The following is a 22,936-nucleotide window of genomic DNA, read 5'->3' as shown; positions in this document are numbered from 1 at the left end:
CCACAAAGGAGGCCACACCCACAGAGTAGGTTCCAAAAATTTTTGAAACCCACCACTGGTGGGCAGATAGGGTTTCTTGAGTTAAAAAAAAACCCTGTGGAATTCTTACAACTTGCGGCGGCCATTTTGTGTGGCCAACTCTCCATGGACACCTCGCTGCAGCCAACTCACCATGTGGCAACTCGCCGCAGAACAGTTCAATTTAATCATTCCATTTAATTATTTAAAATAAATTTAAAAAATATTTCAATTTTCGTCATGTTTTGACATTTATTCTGTCTCCTCCTTTTGCATCAATGGAGATTCTCAATCATCCAGGTCATGGTTGTCCCAAAGGTGCTTTTTCAGGAGGCAAGTGGGCTTTCTTGTTTTTTTTCTCCTTTGAAGACGTTTCGCTTCTCATCCAAGAAGCTTCTTCAGCTCTGACCAGATGGTGGGGAATAGAAGGATTTTATACTCCTTGCAGACAGCTGGTCGTTTGCATCCTTTTAGAGTATTGTTCAGGGTGGATTCCTGCCAGTTCTAACCTCTTCTATAGAAGAGGTTCCAGAAATCTACAGTACCATTTAGAACTGGTTCCAGCTCCCTTCCCCCGCCCGTCCGCACATCATCAAGATGAAGAGCGAGAGGAGGAATTCTGGGAGTTGAAATCCACAAGTCTTAAAACTGTCAAGTTTGAACACCCCTGGGTTTTTTTTTCCTAAAGGGTTAGGGGTGCAAGGGTCTTGTAACTTGACAGCTTTAAGACTGGCAAACTTCAATGCCAGAGTTCCTGAGCCAACATGACTGGAGGAGGAATTCTGGGAGTTGACGTCCACAAGTCTTAAAGCTGTCAAGTTTGAACACCCCTGGGGTTTTTTTTCTCTAAAGGGTTAGGGGTGCAAGGGTCTTGTAACTTGACAGCTTTAAGACTTGCATGCTTCAAATGGCAGAGTTTCTGAGCCAACATTTTGGTTGCTAAGCAAGAGCGTTGTTAAGTGAGTTTCACCACATTTTACAAGTTGGCCATGCCCACCCGGTCACATGGCTGGCAAGCCACTCCCACAAAGCTGGCCACACCCACAGAAGAGGTTTTAAAAACTTTTGAAACCCATCACTGGTATTGTTGAGGCCACTTGGAGGTTTATCTGTGTCCTCAGGATCACCTGAGTGGTGCAAATGGATGTGGAGCAGTGGTGGGTTCTGGTCGGTATGCCCCGGTACAGGCGTACCGGTGGCAGTTGGGAGCAGCGGCCACTGTACCGGAACGGTGCTTTGAAGGGCCCGCCCTCGTTCCTTACCTCTATTTGAGCTAACCGGGCCATTTGCGCACGCACGTGCAGCATACACCGAGCAGCTGGAGTGTCGCAGGGCAGTGGGTGTGCATGCACGCATAGTGCGTGTGCCCATGGTGGACGCCTGGCCCCGTTGCAGCGTACGATTGCGACGGCATCCAGAACCCACCACCGATGTGGAGGCTTCTTGGCTGCAGGATGTTTTTTTCTGCCCTGTGGCCCTTCACTGTTGAAGGCATGTTGGGGTTGAGTCTGTGTTGTCTGCATCTCAAACTGAAGTACAAATGGTTCCTGATTCTAAAAGAATGCAAATGACCAGCTGGATCCTCATTTTCCCGACCTCGGAAGGTTGGAAGGCGGAGTCAACCTTGAGCCAATCAGGATCGAACTGCCGAACTGCTGGCAGCCGGTAGTCAGCAGAAGTAGCCTGCAGTACTGCATTCTAACCACTGCGCCATCATAGCTCTTAACTTTCGGTAATTCTGCTCTGAGTGATACATAACCCTAGAGGAGATCAGGAGCTGAATAGAACTGAATACAGATAGTCCTCAACTTACAACGGTTTGTTTAGTGACTGTTTGAAATGTAATTTATGACCATTAAGATGGCACTGAAAAAAGTAATTTATGACCAGTAAGAGCCGAGGTGGTGCAGTGGTTAGAGTGCAGTACTGCAAACTACTTCAGCTGACTGCTGGCTGCAGTTCGGTAGTTCGAATCTCACCAGGCTCAAGGTTGACTCAGCCTTCCATCCTTCCGAGGTCGGTAAAATGAGGACCCAGATTGTTGGAGGCAAGAGGCTGACTCTGTAAACCACTTAGAGAGGGCTGTAAATCACTGTGAAGCAGTATATAAGTACTATTGCTATTGCAGTCTAACTCTGCCCACTGCTAGGAGTTCGATCCTGACCGGCTCAAGGTTGACTCAGCCTTCCATCCTTCCGAGGTGGGTAAAATGAGGACCCAGATTGTTGTTGGGGGCAAAATGCTGACTCTGTAAACTGCTTAGAGAGGAATGTAAAAGCACTATGAAGCGGTATAGAAGTCTAAGTGCTATTGCCGCCCGGAGTCTTCCGAGAGTGGGCAGCATACAAAATTAATGAATACTAATACTAAATTGCTAACTTACAAGTTTATTTTTCCAGGAAGCGTCATTTGAATACCTACAGAATGAGGGGGAGCGCTTGCTCTTAGAAGCCATGGACGAGCTGGAAGTAGCTTTCAACAACACCAACGTGCGCACCGACTGCAACCACATTTTCCTTAATTTTGTCCCAACCGTTATTATGGACCCTTCAAAGGTAGGTTGTCCTCCTGTCCCTGACCCTCACCCTCTCTGCCTAGGCAATGCCGAAAAAGGTAGAGCAGTTGCTATGCCAAAAGAGCTGCAAAACAAGTGTCCAGGCGGGAATCTTTTTCTAAAAAAAATATTATTTATATACCGCCTTTATTATTTTTATAAACAACTCTGTGTGTATGTGTATACGTGTGATTTGTCCAAAGCCATCCAGATGGCCTTCCTGACTAAGGCGGGACTAGAACTCATTTTCTCCTGGTGATTGGTCCAAAGTCACTCAGCTGACCTTCATGACTTAAGGCGGGACTAGAACTCATTTTCTCCTGGTGATTGGTCCAAAGTCACTCAGCTGACCTTCATGACTTAAGGCGGGACTAGAACTCATTTTCTCCTGGTGATTGTTCCAAAGTCATCCAGCTGACCTTCATGACTTAAGGCGGGACTAGAACTCATTTTCTCCTGGTGATTGGTCTAAAGTCACCCAGGTGGCCTTCCTGACTAAGGCGGGAGTAGAACTTGTTTTTCTCCTGGTGATTGGCCCAAAGTCACCCAGTTGGCCTAACTCATTTTCTCCTGGTGATTGGTCCGAAGTCACCTAGCTGACTTTCATGCCTAAAATGGGATTAGAACAGTGGTGGGATTCATTTTTTTTTACTATCGGTTCTGTGGGTGTGGCTTTGTAGGCGTGGCAGGGGAAGGATACTGCAAAATCCCCATTCCCTCCCCACCCCACTAACCTGCTTTCCAGCTCCGTTCTCCTGTTCAGGGCAACAAAAGAAGGTCATCTGGGAGGCAGCAGGGGCGGGGCCAGCCTATTTGCTGGTACTCTGAACTATTCAAAATTTCCGCTACCGGTTTTCCAGAACTGGCTGAATTCCACCCCTGGAGTAGAACTCATTTCCTCCTGGTGATTGGCTCAAAATCACCCACCCGGCTTTCATGCCTCTAAGGCAGGATTAGAATTCGCAGTTTCCCGATTTCTAGCCTGGTGTTTTAACCATTAGACCAAACTTGCTTTCTTCATCTTCCTAATGAAAATGAGAAGAGAGGAGACGTTGTTCTCGTTTCTTTCCTTGTTACCGTAATTCATTTCATTTAAAAATGGGAGCTTGGTGCTGTTTCCTTCTTATTTTATTCTTTATATTATCTTTGGGACTGAACCTCTCTTATATGGTAAGTGGCTGCTTTATTTTAACAAAATTCACTCTTTGTGTTCTAGGGAGCATTTTCAGATGAAAAGTGGGATTCTCCCCTCCCCCAAAAGCAATAAAAATATAAATAAATAAATAAATAAATAAATAAATAAATAAATACATACATACATACATACATACATACATACATACATACATACATACAGTACATACATACATAAATCTATCTATCTATCTATCTATCTATCTATCTATCTATCTATCTATCAACGTGTGTGTGTGTGTGTGTGTGTGTGTGTGTGTGTGTACCAGCATAACTCTGGAACGCCTCGAGCAATTTCAACCAAACTTGGTACACAGATGACTTACTCTCTGGAGAAAAATATTGTGGAGATAAGACACCCCTAAACTCCTCAGGGTGTGTGCTCTGTTAAGATACCGCCTGTTGTGCCTTTAAATGGTTTCTACTGTACAGCACAGTGCAGTTGCCATGGTAACGGCTTCACAGTACTCCACAAGGGGGCTCCCTCTGGTAAGGGGGAAAATCTAACAATAGAAATTATGTTTGCTCTGGACATTTTCCTCCTATAAATAAATACCTGGGCAATGCGGGGTTATCAGCTAGTAGACAAACAAACAAACAAACAAACAAACAATCTAACAATTTCACTTCCAATTGGGTTTGCCACGTTCTCGATACTGCGGAAAAAGCTTCTGCAGAAGGTCCTTGAGAACAGAGACCGTCTCTGAGTTTCTGAGCAAACACGAGTCCTGCCTTCCAATTGCCTTGTTTTTAATATGCACTATTTACCAAACAGCGGGTATATTTGGAAGTTTAATAAAATGGCAGAATAACCTGCCTCCGAGCGGTAATCCCCGTGTTGATTTAAGGTGCGCTGGCAACAGTGAAACACAGGGCGTGAGTGCTGTTTTTTGTGGATGCAATTTTGCCGTTAATGTTTCCCTCCCCATTAACGTATCAAAGGATTGGGTGAGTGGGGAAATAGATTTGTATGAAGTCTCCCCAAGGCAACACATTCTCCCATTCCCTCTTCTGCCTCTACACGTAACGCACGACACATAATTACCCACAATCTTACACTGAAAATCAAGGTGACTAGATACAATTGTAGAATCAAATGCAGGACCCCAAAAAAGAATAATCAAGTCTCATTGCAGTATTTATTTATTTAGCAGAGTGCAGTGGAAAAGTTTCCTCCCAGCAAATAATAGGAGGGACTCCTGAACCACCTTGGTCAAATGGTTAGAGCGCCAGGCTAGAAACCTGGAGACTGTGAGTTCTAGTTCTGCCTTAAGCATGAAAGGCGGCTGGGTGACTTTGGGCCAATCGCCAGGAGACTGAGCGTTCTAGTCCCGCCTTAAGCATGAAAGCCGGTTGGATGACTTTGGGCCAATCACCCGGAGACTGAGTGTTCTAGTCCTGCCTTAAGCATGAAAGCCGGTTGGATGACTTTGGGCCAATCACCCGGAGACTGAGTGTTCCAGTCCCGCCTTAAGCATGAAAGCCGGTTGGATGACTTTGGGCCAATCGCCAGGAGACTGAGCGTTCTAGTCCCGCTTTAAGCATGGAAGCCGGTTGGATGACTTTGGGCCAATCACCTGAAGACTGAGTGTTCTAGTCCTGCCTTGGGCATAAAAGCCAGCTGGGTGACTTTGAGTCACTCTCTCAGCCCAATTGATCTCACGGTTTTGTTGTTTTGGGGAAAATAGGAGGGGATGGATGTGTTTGTCGCCTCTAGTTGGTTATAAAAAGTAAAATAATAAAGGGGAGATATACATAAATAAAATAAAAATAAATAAATTCAAAAGGAGGCACTCATACATTGCGAGAAAGAAAAACAAAACATAACAGTCATACATAGGGGTAGGTAACAGATGTTCTAAGCCTAAATATTCATTATTAGCTAGATACTTGTGCTTCACGATGAAACTATGTGATCAGGCAACGCAGAAGAATTCTGGTTCACTCTGGTTCAATCCGTTGGCTCAGTGGGGGTCGCTCATTGAAATACATAAGGGAATATCGCTCCCGCCACCTTGAGTCCGGAAGCCGTTCCATAGGTGGAAAGGCATAGACATTTTGGTAAGGTACCGACATTTAGTACTGTAAGGAGCCCCAGACCGCTCCTGAGTGAAAGAGTAGAACGTCTGCCAGTTGGAACTGAGGTAACGGAATGTGAGGCAACTGCACGCACCTGCACTGCTCAATGTATGCACATTCACTAAAAATAAAAATGGTGGCGGACCAGCAATGGTGAGAGAACCGGTTTGGGGGCGTGGCAGGCCTGGTCGCTGCCAGTTCTGAAACCCAGGCCTGAATTCCACTACCGCTTCAGCTGAACCAGGCGGAACCAGAAGCAACCGACCTCTGGGTGGAAGGCGTAGACATTTTGGTGAGGTATCGACATTTAGTACTGTAAGGAGCCCCAGACCATTCCTGAGTGAAGGAGTGGAACGTCTACCAGTTGGAATTGAGGTAACGGAATGTGAGGCAACTGGCAGTTGGAACAGAGTTCTTTTCAGGTGGGAAGGGGGAGTAGAACTCCTTAGCATCAGAGCATGTTAATTATTGTATAAGAAATACTAATAATCTGATGGTCACTCCGAAAAATCCTTTCTTAGTGAGCACCTAGAAGCCAAGAGGAACATACCAAATTTCAAGTTTGTAGTCTTTACGGTTCTGGAGATTTTCATGATGAGTGAGTGGTATTTGGCTTTTATATAGAGAGAGATTAGAAAAGCTCAAGTTACTTCCCTGCCCTTCTACTCTTACTGTCGTCAAGAAAGAATTATTGTGAGGGGTCTTTGGTGCGCTCTGAACTTGATTTTTTTCTTGCAGACGTTTCATTACCAAGCTAGGTAACATCGTTAGTGCTAGCTGGGTAATGAAACGTGTGCAAGAAAATAACTACACTCAGAGAGCACTAAGGACCCCTCATTTCAATCTACAAATATTCTCTCCCGAAAGAATTATTGACTTAATAAAAAGAAACAAATCCGTTCCTATTGCCATAGAAGTTTTGATAAATGTACTGAGAACCAAGCACGTCAAGGTTGTCTCAATTACCACAAATACTTTCTGTGCTTCTGTTTTGCTAAACCCTTCCCCCCCAATCATTTGTTTTCCTCACACAACCTCAACTTAGCACAAGAATCCAGATTAAAGCCTCTGCAACAGCTTCTCCTTGCACACACATGAGGGAAAAGGACCACACCATCTCTCCGGGTCACTGGTTCCATTGTCAAAAACTACTTTTATTTCTTGGGGAGCTGCTTCTCACACGCAATGGGAATTTGCGCCTCTGTCATTTAAATCAGGGCTCCCCCACTTCAGTCACTTTAAGACACCTGGACTTCAACTCCCAGAATTCCTCAGCCAGTCATTCTGCTTGAGGAATTCTGGGAGTTGAAGTCCACAAGTCTTAAAAGTTGCCGAAGTTGGAGAGACCCTCTGATTTAATATAGCAATAGCAATAGCAGTAGACTTATATACCGCTTCATAGGCCTTTCAGGCCTCTCTAAGCGGTTTACAGAGAGTCAGCATATTGCCCCCAACAATCTGGGTCCTCATTTTACCCACCTCGGAAGGATGGAAGGCTGAGTCAACCCTGAGCCGGTGAGATTTGAACCGCTGACCTGCTGATCTAGCAGTAGCCTGCAATGCTGCATTTAACCACTGCGCCACCTTGGCTCTTAAATCCAGTGATCCATATCCCATTAGGCCTGTGATGGTGAACCTATGGTGCGGGTTCCACAGGTGGCATGTGGAGCCATATTTGCTGACACACCAGCCATCAGCTCGGCCGCACACATATTTTTGGCCTTCCGGGGCAGGGGTGGGTTCCTGCCAGTTCTAATCTCCTCTATAGAAGAGGTTCCACAAATCTACAGTGCCGTTTAGAACCGGTTCCAGCTTCCTTCCCCCGCCCGTCCGCACATCATCAAGATGAAGAGCGAGAGGAGGAATTCTGGGAGTTGAAGTCCACAAGTCTTAAAGCTGTCAAGTTTGAACACCCCTGGGGTTTTTCTTTTCTAAAGGGTTAGGGGTGCAAGGGTCTTGTAACTTGACAGCTTTAAGACTTGCTTGCTTCAAATGCCAGAGTTTCTGAGCCAACATTTTGGATGCTAAGCAAGAGCGTTGTTAAGTGAGTTTCACCACATTTTACAAGTTGGCCATGCCCACCCAGTCACATGGCTGGCAAGCCATTCCCACCTGGTCACATGGCTGGCAAGCCACTCCCACCCGGTCACATGGCCGGCAAGCCACTCCCACAAAGCAGGCCACACCTACAGAAGAGGTTCTAAAAAACCGGGGGAGGCCTTTTTCACCCTCCCCAGGATTTAGGAAAGCTTCCAGAAGCTGGGGAGAGAGAAAAAACGGCCCCAATGGACCAACCGGAAGTTCAGAAAAGATCCATTTATGGCTTCTGGAGTGCCTCCGGAGCAGGGAGGGCACGGAAAGGCCGTTTTTGCCCTCCCCAGGCTTCAAGAAAGCCTCCAGAGCCCGGGGAGAGGTTGATAGCAGTCTTCCATTTAAGGGGCTGCCTTGTCAGGGTTCCAAATAGCATCCTCAAACAGATAATACCCGGAGGCTAGACATTCCTCAAAGTTCCAATTTATTAAGAGAGACATGTTGGCACATCTGTGGAAAACCCGAATCTGAAAGCTTCCAGATTTTCCCCACCCAGTTGAAAAGTTCAAGATCTTGCCCCCACACCCACAAGTCCATCACGGGGTCCAATCTCCCATTGCCATGAAGGAAGATTCCTCCCATCCAGTTCCAGTTAGGTGCAGGGACAAGGCAACCTTGACTTTCCAAGAAGGAATGTTATTGTGGCTACATACTTTCCATGCTCCATACAGTCCCCCTTCCCAGTTTCCCACAGTAGAATATGTTTGAATACATGGCAGGCTTGAGGCCCAATACAGCGATGGTTCCCAAGCCTGACACTGCCACAAAGAAGAGGGAGTCAAGCTATTCTCCAAAGCACCGGAGGGTAGGACAAGAAGCAACGGATGGAAACTAATCAAAGAGAGAAGCAACTTAGAACTAAGGAGAAATTTCCTGACAGTGAGAACAATTAATCAGTGGAACAACTTGCCTCCAGAAGTTGTGAATGCCCCAACACTGGAAGTTTTAAAGAAGATGTTGGATGACCATTTGTCTGAAATGGTATAGGGTTTCCTGCCTAGGCAGGGGGTTGGACTAGAAGACCTCCAAGGTCCTTTCCAATTCTGCTATTGTATTGTATTGTATTGTATTGTATTGTAGAAATTGTTTGTTTGTTTGCCTGTTGGTCTGTTGGGTATGTCTGATCTATTGGAAAGAAGGACTAGGGGTGAAATGGTAGCAGTATTCCAGTATTTGAGGGACTGCCACAAGGAAGAGGGATCAACCCATTCTCTACAGCACTGGAGGGCAGGACAAGAAGCAACGGGTGGAAACTAATCAAAGAGAGAAGCAACTTAGAACTAAGGAGAAATTTCCTGACAGTTAGAACAATTAATCAGTGGAACAGAAGTTGCCTCCAGAGGTTGTGAATGCTCCAACACTGGAAGTTTTTAAGAAGATGTTGGATAACCATTTTTTTGAAGTGGAGTAGGGTTCTCTGCTTTAGGAGGTTGGGCTAGAAGACCTCCAAGGTCCCTTCCAGCTCTGTTATTCTATTTCTATTCCTATTTCTATTGCATCTATCCTTGTCCCCTGTCCCCTATCCCATCCCATCCTCAATTCCAGAAGAGGCCTTGATCTCCTGGTTGAATGACTTTGCAAGCCTTGTGTGGCTTATCCTCAAATTCTCCTATCTGACACGCTCTGTTTTTGTCCCCTAGATCGAGGAATCTGTTCGGAGCATGGTGATGCGCTACGGGAGTCGCCTGTGGAAACTCCGAGTCTTGCAAGCTGAGCTGAAGATTAACATCCAGCTCGCACCCAGCGGCAAGGCTATTCCGATCCGGCTCTTCTTGACCAACGAGTCCGGCTATTACCTTGACATAAGCCTGTACAAGGAAGTGACAGACTCCAGAACTGCCCAGGTATGCCTCCATCAGATGAAGGCAGGATTATCATTGGAAAACTGCTTCTCTTTCTCTGCGGCTGTCAGCTCCTGTTTCAATGCAGTAGCCCTAAACCCTATGCCATCGGTGGCACGCAGAGTCCTCTCTGCGGGCACGCAAGCCCTTGCCCAGCTCAGCTCCACCACGCATGTGTATGCACCTGCTGCTGGCCAGTACTGATTTTTGGGTCTCTGCAGCGCATGCAGGAGACATGTGTAGGGGCGGGGGGGGGGAGTACGGGGGTGTGTGGCAGCCCTCCCCCCCGTCATCCGTTTTTGGTCCCAGGAGACTTCAGGGAGGCCTGCTAGGCCCAACGCAGGGCACGGGAAGGTCGTGCACATGCGCAGGGGGTCACATGGGCAGTGGGCAGGGCACATTACACTGTGGGTGTGGGCATGCATGCAGGTGCTGTCATGCGCGTGTGCACAATTTCAGCACGTGAGGATGAAAAGGTTAGGCATCACTGCCGTAGACTTACCACCATTTGTTTACTGGTTGTTTGAAGACACTGAAAAAATTGGAGCATTTGTCTCACGACCATTGTAGCATCCCTATGGTCAGGGGTCAGCAAACTGTGGCTCTGGAGCCGCATGTGGCTCTTTCCTCCCTCTGCTGCAGCTCCGTCACCGCTCGGCGCCACAATTTTGAGAGGAGCTTCTAGTGGGGGAGGAGAGAAGCACAGTGTCCCAGGAGAAGACTCTATGGCAAGGGGAGGGTTTTCCAGTTGTCTCCACAATTGATAGGGCTTTCGGTTATGACAGGTAGAGGAAAACGTGACCCGTCAAAAGCGCGTTCCACAAAAGCGCGGTCGACGAAATCGCGTATGTGACATCATCACAACGCGACGAAAAAGATCGAAAAATTGAAATAAAAATTAAATTACAGCAAGCCGATTCACATAAAGGTAAGGGTTAGGTTAAGGGTTAGGGTTAGAGCGTTAGTGTTACGTTTAGCGTTAGGTTAAGGGTTAGCGTTAGGTTTTTCGTTACGTTAAGGGTTAGGTTTAGGGTTAGGTTAAGGGTTAGGTTTAGGGTTAGGTTTGGGGGGGTTAGGAGAAGGTTTTAGCTTTATTTTTACATTTTTCGATCTTTTTTGTCGCTCTGTGATGACGTCACATACGCGCTTTCGTCGACCGCGATTTTGTCGTCCGCGGTTTTGTGGTAGAACCGAGGAAAAAGGACGCTGCGCTAGGAGGAGACTCTATGGTGGGGAAACTGAACTTCCGGTCAGCTCCAGAATTGAACAGGGGGCTTCCGGTTAGGACCTTTGCGGCCCCCGCTGTTTTCTTTTCTGTGGGAAACGGGTCCAAATGGCTCTTTGAGTGTTTAAGTTTGCCGACCCCTGCCCATGGTCACAAGATAAAAATTCAGTCACTGAATTTGGGAAGCCAGATTCACTTAATAACCCTGTTACAAACTTAACAACAGCAGGGATTCACTTAACGACGGTGGCAAAAAATAGAATAGTTGGAAGGGTGACTCAAAAGTTCTTAACTGCTTTCTTGATCTGTTTAAAGGCAGTTTCCAGGATTCTCGGCTAACAAAAGGGCTTAAAGCTTGTCGAAAGCCTTTGCGGAATCCAGATTGAGGGATTTTTAAAAAAAAAAAAGAATCACAATGATCTGATTTAATCCTGGATGTACATTCTCTTCTTTTCAGATTATGTTCCAGGCTTACGGCGATAAGCAAGGGCCCCTACATGGGATGCTGATCAATACTCCCTACGTGACGAAGGACTTACTCCAGTCGAAGAGATTCCAGGCACAGTCCCTGGGGACAACCTACGTATATGATATTCCTGAAATGTTTCGGCAGGTAAGGACAGAGGAAAGGGGAACCGAAGGTGCTTTTTTCAAGAGGCAACTGGACTTTCGGATTTTTTTCTTCGAAGACATTTTGCTTCTCATCAAGAAGCTTCTTTGGTTCTGACTGGATGGTGGGGGGGAATGGAAGGATCATCCAGTCAGAGGTGAAGAAGCTATAGCAATAGCAGTAGCAGTTCGACTTATATACCGCTTCATAGGGCTTTCAGCCCTCTCTAAGCGGTTTACAGAGTCAGCATATCGCCCCCACAGTCTGGGTCCTCATTTTACCCACCTCGGAAGGATGGAAGGCTGAGTCAACCTTGAGCCAGTGAGATTAGAACCGCTGAACAGCAGAACTGCAGTCAGCTGAAATAGCCTGCAGTACTGCATTTAACCACTGCGCCACCTCGGCTCTGAGGCTCTTTTGGATGAGAAGCGCAACATCTTCAAAGAAAAAAACAGAAAGTCCGGGTGCCTCTTGAAAAAGCACCTTTGGGACAACCATGACCTGGATGACTGTGGAAGGTGTTTCTGCCCTCCTAGTTTGGCTTGTGCCCCTGTTACTTGCCCCGTCTGCCTAGCACAGGGATCGGCAACCTTAAACACTCAAAGAGCCACAAAGGTCCTCCTTTGTCTCCTGCAAACTCCACTCCCCTTTCACTCCCCTTTTATTTCCTCTGGGAGGGGCCATTCACCGTCCACCTGTGGCCTTACTCCCAAGTCGACCCCTGTTCTTTAGCTGTTCCCTTCGTCTGGCAACTCTGCGCATGCGCACACTGGGAACAGGCTCCAATTGTTCTTCTGCCTCACTGATGTCTGACTCCGAAGGCAGCTGATAACTGGCATACGGCTCTGGCCCCCTCTGCCTCCGACACAGAGCCCTCATCAGAGCCTTCCCCAGACTGCAGGACTGGCCCATCTTCCTCCCCAACCTCCTCACTGTCTGAATCTGCTGCCAGCTCTGCTGGCCACTTGTGGGCCACAGCAGCCTCTGTGATGACATGACGTCCCGTCACAGGTCACAGGTTGAGCACCATTGCTCTATCAGATATATTTAGATCGAACCTAGATATGGGCAGCCAATAAATTTTACATTTTTTTTTACAAATAAAGGACTGCATTCTCCCCTTCCTCCAAACGTGCAGGGTCATAATAAAAGTTGGGTTTATTTTGTTGGATTTCGCTGGATTAAAGTGATATTAAATTGTTAAATACCATTCGGAATTACTCCTGCTGCAATGCATATTTTTTTCTCTGTCCTGCTACAAAACACAAGTGTGTGTGTTTGTGTGAACACAAGCTTGTGTTCAGCAACAAGTTTCGGAGGGGCGGTTACCCGTGAGCCCGAAGCCTTATTTTAGTTTGCGCTTTCTACATTAATCTAGGTTGGCTGAAAACAAACCACGATACGCAACCCAGGTTCAGGATACAGAATCTTAAGTTTCTTGTTACATTTCAACCAAGCCCCAAAGATCAGAGTGATTAGAAAAAATAATGAAAAGGCTAAAAAAATAATCAACCCCCCCCCTTCTGATTCTTATAGGCTCTGATCAAGTTATGGGACTTTATGAAGGAGTTTGCGATTCTCCCTGCCCAGCCTTTGCCTTCTGAGGTGCTGACATATACAGAGCTTGTCCTGGATGACCAAGGCCAGTTGGTACAGATGAATCGGCTTCCTGGAGGGAACGAGGCAAGTCTCCCTCTTTGGTTTATTACCTGCTATTTTTACAGAAATCTCAATCTCTCCTGTCCCCTCTTCGCTCTCTCCCTTTCTCCTCTCCTCTTTCTTTCCGTTTCTCCCTCTCTTTCCTCTCTCTCCCTCTCTTCTCTCTTTTCCTCTCTCCCTCTTCTCTCTCTCTCTATCTCCTCTCTCTCCCTCTTTCTCTCTCTCCCTCTTTCCCTCTCTCCCTCTTTCCCTCTCTCCCTCCCTCTCCCACACTTCTCTCTCTCCCTATCTCCTATCCCTCCCTCTCCCCCTTTTTTCTCTGTTTTCTCTCTCTCTCCCTTTCTCCCTCTTTCTCTCCCCCATCCTATCACCCTTTCTGTCTCTCTTCCCTCTCTTTCTTTCTCTTTCTCCTACTCTTTACCCCTTCTCCCTCCTTCCCTCTCTCTTTCCCTCCCTCCCCCTCTTTCTCCTTTCCTCCTCTTCTTTCCTCCTTCTCCCTCCCTCCCTCCTGCCCTCTCTCTTTCCCTCCCTCACTTTCTTTCTTGATCCCTCTTACTCCCTCCCTTACCTTTTTCTTTCTTCCTCTCTCCCTTTCTCCCTCTTTCTCTCCCTCCCTCTTTACCCCTTCTCCTCCCTTTGTTTCCCTCCCTCCCTGTCTTTCTTGCCCCCTCTTACTCCCTTCCTTCCTTTCCCTTTTTTCTCTCTCTTCCTCTCTCTCCCCCTTTCTCCCTCTTTCTCTCCCCCATCCTCCCACCCATTCTCTGTGTGTCTCTCTTCCCTCTCTTTCTCTCCCTTCCTTTCTCTTTCTCCTTTCCTCATCTTTCCCTTCTCTCTCCCTCCCTCTCTCTTTCCCTCCCTCCCTCTTTCTTGCTCCTTCTTGCTCCCTTCCTCTTTCTCTCTACACCTCTCCCTCTCTTTCCCTCCCTCTCTACCTCATTTCCTCTCTCTTTCTCTTCCTGCTCCTTTCTCTCTCTCCCTCCCTCTTTCTCCCTCCCTCCTTCTTCCTCGTTCCCTGTCTCAACGACCATTTTCTTTCGCTGACATGTTCAAAGTATGGTTGAGATTTTGGTTTTTCAAAGCAGTAAAACAACTTGGCATCTCGAGGATTGTTTTTCAAACTTTTTCCAAATATTGAATCTTCTGTCTGCCCTCCTAATATCGAAGTTATGAACCTCTGGGGAATCCTTGGTGCTCTCTGAGCTTGGCTGTTTGCCTGCAGACGTTTCACTACCCAACTAAGTAAGATCATCAGTGCTAGTGAATGTAGGATTGAGTGCCCGTTTATATACAGTAGCTTGTCCTGCCAGTGTCTCAGTGGGGGTCTGGTTTTCTCCTTGATTGTTTGTTTGCTTTGTCTCGTGTGTACTGATATATGTTACCTAGAGTAATTTTTTAAAAAAATTTAGTTTGTTAAACGTGTACAAGATAACAGGTATAAGTATGAACACGGACATGAACATAGGAAATGAGTATAAATAAATGGGGACAGTAGGACAGGGATGGAAGGCACGCTGGTGCGCTTATGCACACCCCCTTTACCATTGGTGGGTTGCTTATCCCATTCCAACTGGTTTGGTTGGAACGGGGCCGGCGGCGTCCTCGTGCACGCGCGCAGTTCACACGTGCGTCTTAGCGCCTGCGCGATGCTCCAGCTGCTCGCGGAGAATCGCGCAGGCGCTGTATGTGCCATGCGCCTGTGTGGAAGCGCAGAAGCCTTCAAAGACCGGTAAAAAGCGTGGGTGGGCGGGTGGGGCCCTTCGCCGTTCCCGGAAGTTACTTACTTCCGGGTTTGCCGATCAACCGGTTCGCGGGGACCGCCGCGAACCAGTTGAAACCCACCCCTGCCCTTTACGGACATCTTAGGAATGGGGTGAGGTCGACAGTGGACAGTTTGAGGTTGAAGCTGTGGGGTGGGGGGTGGGGGTTGAGGATGTAACAACAGAGTCAGGTAGAGCATTCCAGGCGTTGACCCCTCTGTTGCTGAAGTCGTATTTTCTGCAATTGAGTTGGGTTTTGTTTGCCCGTGTATTATTGAGGTTGAAGCTGAAGTAGTCGTTGACAGGTAGGATATTGTAGCAGACAATTTTGCATATTATGCTAAGGTCAGACAATAGGCAGGGCAATTCCAGGTTGTCTAAGTCCCAAATTTTGAGCCTGGTGGCGTAAGGGATTCTATTGTGAGCAGAGGAGTGGAGGACTCTTCTCGTGAAATACCTCTCGATCCGTTCAGTTGTATTAATGTCTGATAAACAGTGTGGATTCCAGGCAGACGAACTGTATTCGAGAATTGGTCTGGCAAAGGTTTTGTATGCCCTAGTTAGCAGTACAATATTACCGGAGAAGAAGCTTTGCAAAATTAGGTTAACAACTCTTAATGCCTTTTTGGCAATGCTGTTACAGTGAGCTCTTTGAGTTTGGGTAATGAAACGTCTGCAAGAAAACAGCCAAGCTCAGAGAGCACCAAGGACCCCTCATTTCAACCCCGAGCTGCAAATACCCTCTTCTATTGGCATATTAAGCCATGTTCTGGTACAGACTATCATATGTCTTCTTATCTGTGTGAACTCTGGAATGGTTGTTGAAAAATAACAGAAAAGACCCAACTTCGTCCTTCGTTTTCACTCTGGGCTGGGCTTATGGATAAAAAATGAGAATAGGGCTTAGCTTAGATCGGTGTTTTTCAAATGTGACAATTTAAGAATGTATGGACTCAATTCTCAGAATTCTCCAGCCAGCATATTACTGTAGTTGGTCTCATAGTCAGACATTCAGGCCGGATTTGGCATTTTTGTTCACCTATCAAGTTCTCCCCAAGGATATGCAGAGATTGTTGTTTGAGGGTGTTAAAATTAAAAATGTTTTTTTTCTGTATGGTGGTGCAGTGGTTAGAATGCAGTATTGCAGGGTAAGTCACTACTCACTGCCAGGAGTTTGATCCTGGGCTTAAGGTTGGCTCAGCCTTCCATCCTTCCAAGGTCAGTAAAATGAGGACCCAGATTGCTGGGGGCAATAGGCTGAATCTGTAGGCCGCTTACAGAGAATGGTAAAGCACTGTGAAGTGGTATATAAGTCTAGGGGCCATTGCTATTGCTATTTTTTAATGGTGTTATTATGGCCATCCACTCCCAAAGACTCTGGGGGGGGCTTACAATATCAAAATACACAATTACAGGTTTGGTACACTTTGGCTATGGATTGTTAGGCACTAAAAGGTGATGCCCATAGGTGATAATCCAATTAAACTGATTTATTGCTAAATGGCTATGAACAGGAATCTTCTCAACAAACAGTTAGCACCTTCTAGGAATTAGATAAGGGTCCCCACAGAATTTAAAAAAGGTTGAACCGAACTCACTTGTAGCTATGTAGGGATTCTAGGCTGATTCCTCTTTTAACTCTGCCCCCAGTTTCTGCCACTCTTTCCCTTACAGGACTGTGCAATGTGGTATTTTTATATTGTTTTTATACCTAGGGTTTTTTTCTGTATTGCGTTTGTTTGTGTGTGTGTGTGTGTCTGTATGTATGTATGTATGTATGTAAGTAAGTATGTAATTAGTGTCACAACCCCTGGTATGCCCACATATGGGAGGAAGCTCACTGCTTCCATTCTCTGTCTATCGGCTCGTCACAAGAGACCATCCAGACAGAAAACCAATATTTTTACTGTTGCCTTTGTTACATTTGTGTTGTATTTGTGCTGATAAATAAATAAAGGGAGACGAGTATAGATCTATTTCAAGCTAGCCACACCCTTACTGGGATTCGAACCTGTGCTGTATTACATCTTAGGCAGATGTGTTAACCACCAATGAAGCGGCAGACGTGATGAACCGGGGCCTGGAGGCGGTTATGGACTGGATGAGGGCTAACAAGCTTGTGCTCAACCCAGAAAAGACCGAGTGGCTGTTGTGTTTCCCTCCCAAGGATTCCACCAATATTCCATCTCTCAGGCTGGGGGGTCAAACTCTATACCCCTCAGAGAGGGTCCGCAACTTGGGAGTCCTCCTAGATCCACAGCTATCATTCGACCACCATTTGACGGCTGTGGCTAGGGGGGCATTCGCCCAGGTACGCCTGGTGCGCCAGTTGCGACCCTACCTGAATCGGGAGGCACTCACAACAGTCACTCGGGCCCTCGTGACCTCTAGGCTGGAATACTGCAATGTGCTCTACATGGGGCTGCCCTTGAAGAGCATCCGGCGTCTTCAGCTGGTACAGAACGCAGCCGCGCGAGCGATTGTGGGTGCACCGCGGTTCACCCACATTACACCTATCCTCCGCGAGCTGCGCTGGCTACCTGTCGATTTCCGGATGCGCTTCAAGGTGCTGTTAATCACCCATAAAGCCCTACATGGTAGTGGATCTGGATACTTGAGAGACCGCCTTCTGCCAATTACCTCCCTGCGACCAATAAGATCACACAGATTGGGCCTCCTCCGTATCCCATCGGCCAGCCAGTGTCGGCTGGCAACTACAAGGAGGAGGGCCTTCTCAGTAGTCGCCCCGACCCTTTGGAACGAACTCCCCGTGGAGATTCGTACCCTCACCACCGTCCAGGCCTTCCGCACAGCCTTGAAGAACTGGCTAGCCCGTCAGGCCTGGGGATGAAGATAGTTGCCCCTCCCGAATGATGAATGCATGTTGGTTACTGTTTTTATTATATGTGTCTTTGTTATTGTCTGTATTTCCCCTTCCCCGATTTTATGTGAGCCGCCCTGAGTCCCCTCAGGGAAAAGGGCGGCCTACAAATCTCAATAAAATCAAATCAAATCAAATCACTAAGCCACAAGGTCCTCCTCCTTATCAGCTGAGCCAGGGAAATAGGTGTGTATTTAGTGTCACAACCCCTGGTATGCCCCAATTATGGAAGGAAGCTAACTGCTTCCATTCTGTCTATCGGCTCGTCACAAGAGACCATCACGACAGAAACCCAATGTTTTTACTCTTGCCTTTGTTACATTTGTGTTGTATTTATATACCGTGTTTCCCCAAAAATACGACCTGTCCTGAAACTAACGCCTTGCCACATTTTTCGCATGGGCAAAAATATAAGCCCAGCCCCGAAAATAAACCCCCTGGACAACCACCCACCCCCCTCCTGCCAGGCAGAGCACCGCTCACGATATAGTGGTATTCTGAAGGCGCCAAGCTGCAGGAGCCGGGGGGGGGAGAAAGGCGCTCACATTGCTTGCTGCCTCCGGGATACCGCTAGGTTGGGGAGTGGCATTCTGCCTGGCCGGAGGGGGGAGTTGCCGGGTGGCTGCGAACTGGCTCCTGAAGAGCCGGGGACAGCCTCAGGGGCGAAGCAGCCATGAGGTCACCAAGCTAACGAGCAACCGCCTGGCAAACCCCCTCTCCAGCCGGGCAGAGCGCCATTCACTGACCTAGGGGTATCCCTAAGGCGCCAAGCCACGTGGTGCTCTGCCCGCTCCCCAGCTCCCGCAGCTTGGCACATTAGGGATACCCCCTAGGTCAGTGCATGGAGCTCTGCTCGGCTGGAGAAGGGGGTTGCGCGAACGCCTGTTTCGCCCCCAGCAGGCATGCCTCCTAGCTCAACATGTCCGGGCCCAGCTCTCCCTGCAGCCGCAGCCGCCGCACTCCGAGCATCACGTCTTCTCCGGTTCCAAATTCCCAAACTTGGCTGCCGAGTCTTCCAGCAGCGGCTGCTCTAGGAGTCCACTCTATGGTTGTGGTCTGGCTGCTGGAAGACTCTGTAAGAGAGTCTTCCGGACAGAGAGTCTTCCAGCAGCCAGCCCACAACCATAGAGCGCACTCCTAGAGCAGCCGCTGCTGGAAGACTCGGCAGCCAAGTTTGGAACCGGAGAAGACGGTTAAAATAAGCCCTCCCTGAAAATATTGCAACACAGCAGCAGCCATGAGGTGACCAGGCTCACCGCCTCCTGCACCTCAAAAATAATAAGACCTCCCCGAAAATAAGGCCAAGTGCTTATTTCAGGGGTCAAAAGAAAATAAGACCCTGTCTTATTCACATTCTTATTCCTATTCTTCATATGGAAAGGAAGCTAAATTTGTTTTCTAATGTCTCCAGGGAAGACTGGGAAAAAATCCTGTCAAAAGCCTAGGAAATTCCTCCCAACCAACACAGGTAGCCCTCAACTTACAACCATTCGTTTAGCGACGGTTGAAGTTTAAACGGCACTGAAAAAAGTGACTTACAACTGTTTTTTCACACTTGCAGCATCCTCCCTGTTCATGTGATCAAAATTCGGGGAGCTTGGCAACTGCTGGGGTCAACGTATAGCTCAGGGTTAAAATGAGGGGTCCTTGGTGTTCTCTGAGCTTGGTGGTTTTCTTGCAGACCTTTCATTACCATACTAAGTAACATCATCAATGCCCCCTGATGACGTTCCCTACTTTGGGTCATGAAACATCTGCAAGAAAACCACCAAGCTCAGAGAGCACCTTCAATTTTAAAATTCCGATACGTGCTTTTAGTAGCCTATGATTCTGGCCAGGACGTAGAATTAAACTGCTCGGTTCAGATAGAGAGAGAGATTTTTAAGGTACGAGAAATTGGAGGACGGGAAGATTTTAAGAGACGTCCTCCTCCGCGTAGAGCTGGACGGTGAAACCCTCGATAACGTTAACCGTTTCTCCTTGCAAAGCAAAAAGCGCGTTCAAGTGTGGCATACGGATTTCTCCTTGCTGGTCTTTGTCTGCCTCTGTTTCTACACACATACACACACACACACCACCCCCCACCCCGAAATCCACTTCTTAGCTCTCATTTCACATTTGGAGTGGTTGGAGACCAGGGGAGTAGAGAAATTCCCAAGGGACCGAGCTGTGTTTGGGCTGAAATTACTAGCGCGAGGCTCGCTTGGCATGAACACTGAGTGTTTATTCTGCCAGTATGAATACAAATAGTCTTATTATATGGGACCCTGTACCCGAAGACCAGCCATTCACGCTCACTGGCTCACTCTTTCCCGAGCACGCACATTTCTTTTAACCCCTTCCGCCCGTCTCGGAGGGAAACCGGCGGCCTCTTGCTTCGCCTGGAGCGGAATACATTTTTCCCCCATCTGTCTAGGGGGCCTATACCTTGGCTTACCCCAGTTCATTTAGTGACCTGTCACAACAGAATTGGAAAAAAGTGCCTTATGACCATTTTTCCCACTTACGACCATATAGCATCCTTATGATGGTGTGATAAAAATTCAGAGCCTTGGCAACGGACTCATATTTATGACGGTTGCAGTGTCCCGGGGTTACGTGACCACCTCCTGCGACCTTCTGACAAATCGAGTCAACGGGGAAGCCAGATTCACTTTAACAACCGTGTTAGTAAGTTAACCACTTCGGCGATTCACTTAACAGCAGTGGCAAGAAAAGTCGTAAAACGAGGCACAACTCACTGAACAAATGTTTCACTTAACAACCAAGAGGTTGGGCTCAATCGTGGTCGCACGTCGAGGACTATCTATAAATAGCAACCTCCCTTCCTGTATGGGGAGCTTTAAGTAGCCCACATGGCACCATCCTCCGGGCATACCAGAGAGGCATCAGCCGTGGATTTTGTGGAAAAACAGAACATACAGGTAGTTCTTGACTTACGGCCACAATTGGGACATTGCTTGAGAACTGCAGTTGTTCAGCGAGTCGCACCTGATTTTACGACGTTTTTGGGGGGCCATGGTTGTGAAGTGAATCATTGCATTTAAGCGAATCATGTGGTTGTTAAGCAAATCCAGGTCTCTTCCCCCCCCCCCCAAAGTGTCTTTGCTTGTCAGAAGCCAGCTGAAAAAGTCATAAATGGCATTCAGATGACTCTGGTTGCCAATTATAGTTATATAATTATAAATAGAGGCTGATTGCCAGGTGCCCGAATTTTGATTACGTGGAGATGCTGCAGTGGTTGTAAGTCTGAGGACCCATTGTATGCCCCTTTTTTCAGTGCCATTGTAAATAAATGGTCCAGTGGTGGGATTCAAATTTTTTTTGTCCTGTGGGCGTGGCTTGGTGGGCATGGCAGGGGAAGGATACTGTAAAATCTCCATTCCCATCCCACTCCAGGGAAAGGAAACTGCAAAATCCCCATTCCCTTCCCACTCCAGGGGACGGTTACTGCAAAATTCCCATTCCCACCTACCCCAGGGAAAGGATACTGCAAAATCCCCATTCCCTTCCCCACTCCAAGGGAAGGATACTGTAAAATCCCCATTCCCTCCCCACTCCAGGGGAAGGATGCTGTAAAATCCCCATTCCCTCCCCACTCCAGGGGAAGAATGCTGCAAAATCCCCATTTCCTCCCACTCCAGGGGAAGGATGCTGCAAAATCCCCATTCCCTCCCCACTCCAGGGGAAGGATGCTGCAAAATCCCCATTTCCTCCCACTCCAGGGGAAGGATACTGCAAAATCCCCATTCCCTCCCCACTCCAGGGGAAGTTTACTGCAAAATCCCCATTCTCTCCCCACTCCAGGGAAAGGATGCTGCAAAATCCCCATTCCCTCCCCATCAGCTGGGACTTGGCAGAGAATAGATGGGAGTGGGGCCAGTCAGAGGTGATATTTACTGGTTCTCCAAACTACTCAAAATTTCCGCTACCAGTTCTCCAGAACTGGTCAGAACCTGCTGAATATCACCACTGATTTAATGGTCATAATGATATGATTTCCCCCCCTAAATAAATGAATTTAGGGAAAGACAGAAGCAAGGTTACCTTCCTAAAACTTTAGATGGGACCGAGTGTGTTCAGCAGGGGCTAAATGCTGAATTATGTGTGGCAGAAGTCTGCTGTATGGTTAAAAAATGGCGGTAATGATGCTATTGAAGCTCTATCTTCAATTTTATTTAGTTGGAAGGGACTTTGGAGGTCTTTTATCCAACCCCCTGCTCAGGCAGGAGATCCTATACCAGGGGTGTCAAACTCAAGGCCCACGGGCTGAATCCGGCCCGCAGGGTGCTTAGTTCTGGTCTGCAGGGCCACCCTGGAAACAGTGAAGGGCCGGCCCATGGTGTTGCCGAGCTCCGTTTTCACTGGCAGACTACTCGGGCCAGCACAAGAGGCCCGACAGGAGTGACATTGAGCTGACCACGCCCACCCAGCCCCCAAGGTCAAATGCAACCCTGATGTAGCCCTCAATGAAATCAAGTTTGACAGCCCTGCCCTACATCATTTCAGACAAATGGCTGTCCAATTTATTTTTAAAAACCTCCAGGGTTAGAGCACCTACAATGTCAAGTCGTTCCATTGATTAATTATTCTCACCATTAGGAAATTTTTCCTTATTTCTAGACTGGTTCTCTCCTTGATTAGTTAGTTGCCATCTGTTGTTTCTCGTCTTGCCTTCACGTGCTTTGGAGAATAGCTTGACTCCCTCTTCTTTGTGGCAGCCCCTGAGATATTGGAACATGGCTATCATGTCCCCACTAGTCCTTCTTTTCATCAAACTAGACCAGAGGTCGGCAAACTTAAACACTCAAAGAGCCATTTGGACCCGTTTCCCACAGAAAAGAAAACACCGGGAGCCACAAAGGTCCTAACCGGAAGCCCCCTGTTCAATTCTGGAGCTGACCGGAAGTTCAGTTCCCCCACCATAGAGTCTCCTCCTAGAGCGGCGTACTTTTTCCTCTACCTGTCATAACCGAAAGCCCTATCAGTTGTGGAGACAACTGGAAAACCTTCCCCTTGCCATAGAG

The 22,936-nt window shown here is 47.6% G+C and overlaps 1 protein-coding gene across 6 annotated transcripts in view; it reads left to right on the top strand.

Moving 5' to 3' along the window:
- Window positions 1-22,936, top strand: part of ACACA (acetyl-CoA carboxylase alpha) — a 305,545-nt gene that overhangs the window by 171,042 nt on the left and 111,567 nt on the right. For all 6 annotated transcript variants that reach the window (XM_087717132.1, XM_087717127.1, XM_087717128.1 and 3 more), the window contains 4 exons: window positions 2,418-2,573; window positions 9,577-9,780; window positions 11,460-11,615; window positions 13,149-13,295. In XM_087717132.1, the coding sequence (XP_087573258.1) occupies window positions 2,418-2,573; window positions 9,577-9,780; window positions 11,460-11,615; window positions 13,149-13,295 (663 nt within the window). The remainder of the gene's footprint in view (window positions 1-2,417; window positions 2,574-9,576; window positions 9,781-11,459; window positions 11,616-13,148; window positions 13,296-22,936) is intronic.

Source organism: Thamnophis sirtalis, unplaced genomic scaffold (assembly GCF_051295495.1).
Source record: "Thamnophis sirtalis isolate CommonGarterSnake01/CBP01778 unplaced genomic scaffold, rThaSir2_p1.2 scaffold_6, whole genome shotgun sequence".
Taxonomy (NCBI): domain Eukaryota; kingdom Metazoa; phylum Chordata; class Lepidosauria; order Squamata; family Natricidae; genus Thamnophis; species Thamnophis sirtalis.
The sequence above is the reverse complement of the archived record's forward strand: the minus strand, read 5'-3'. Positions and strand labels throughout refer to the sequence as shown.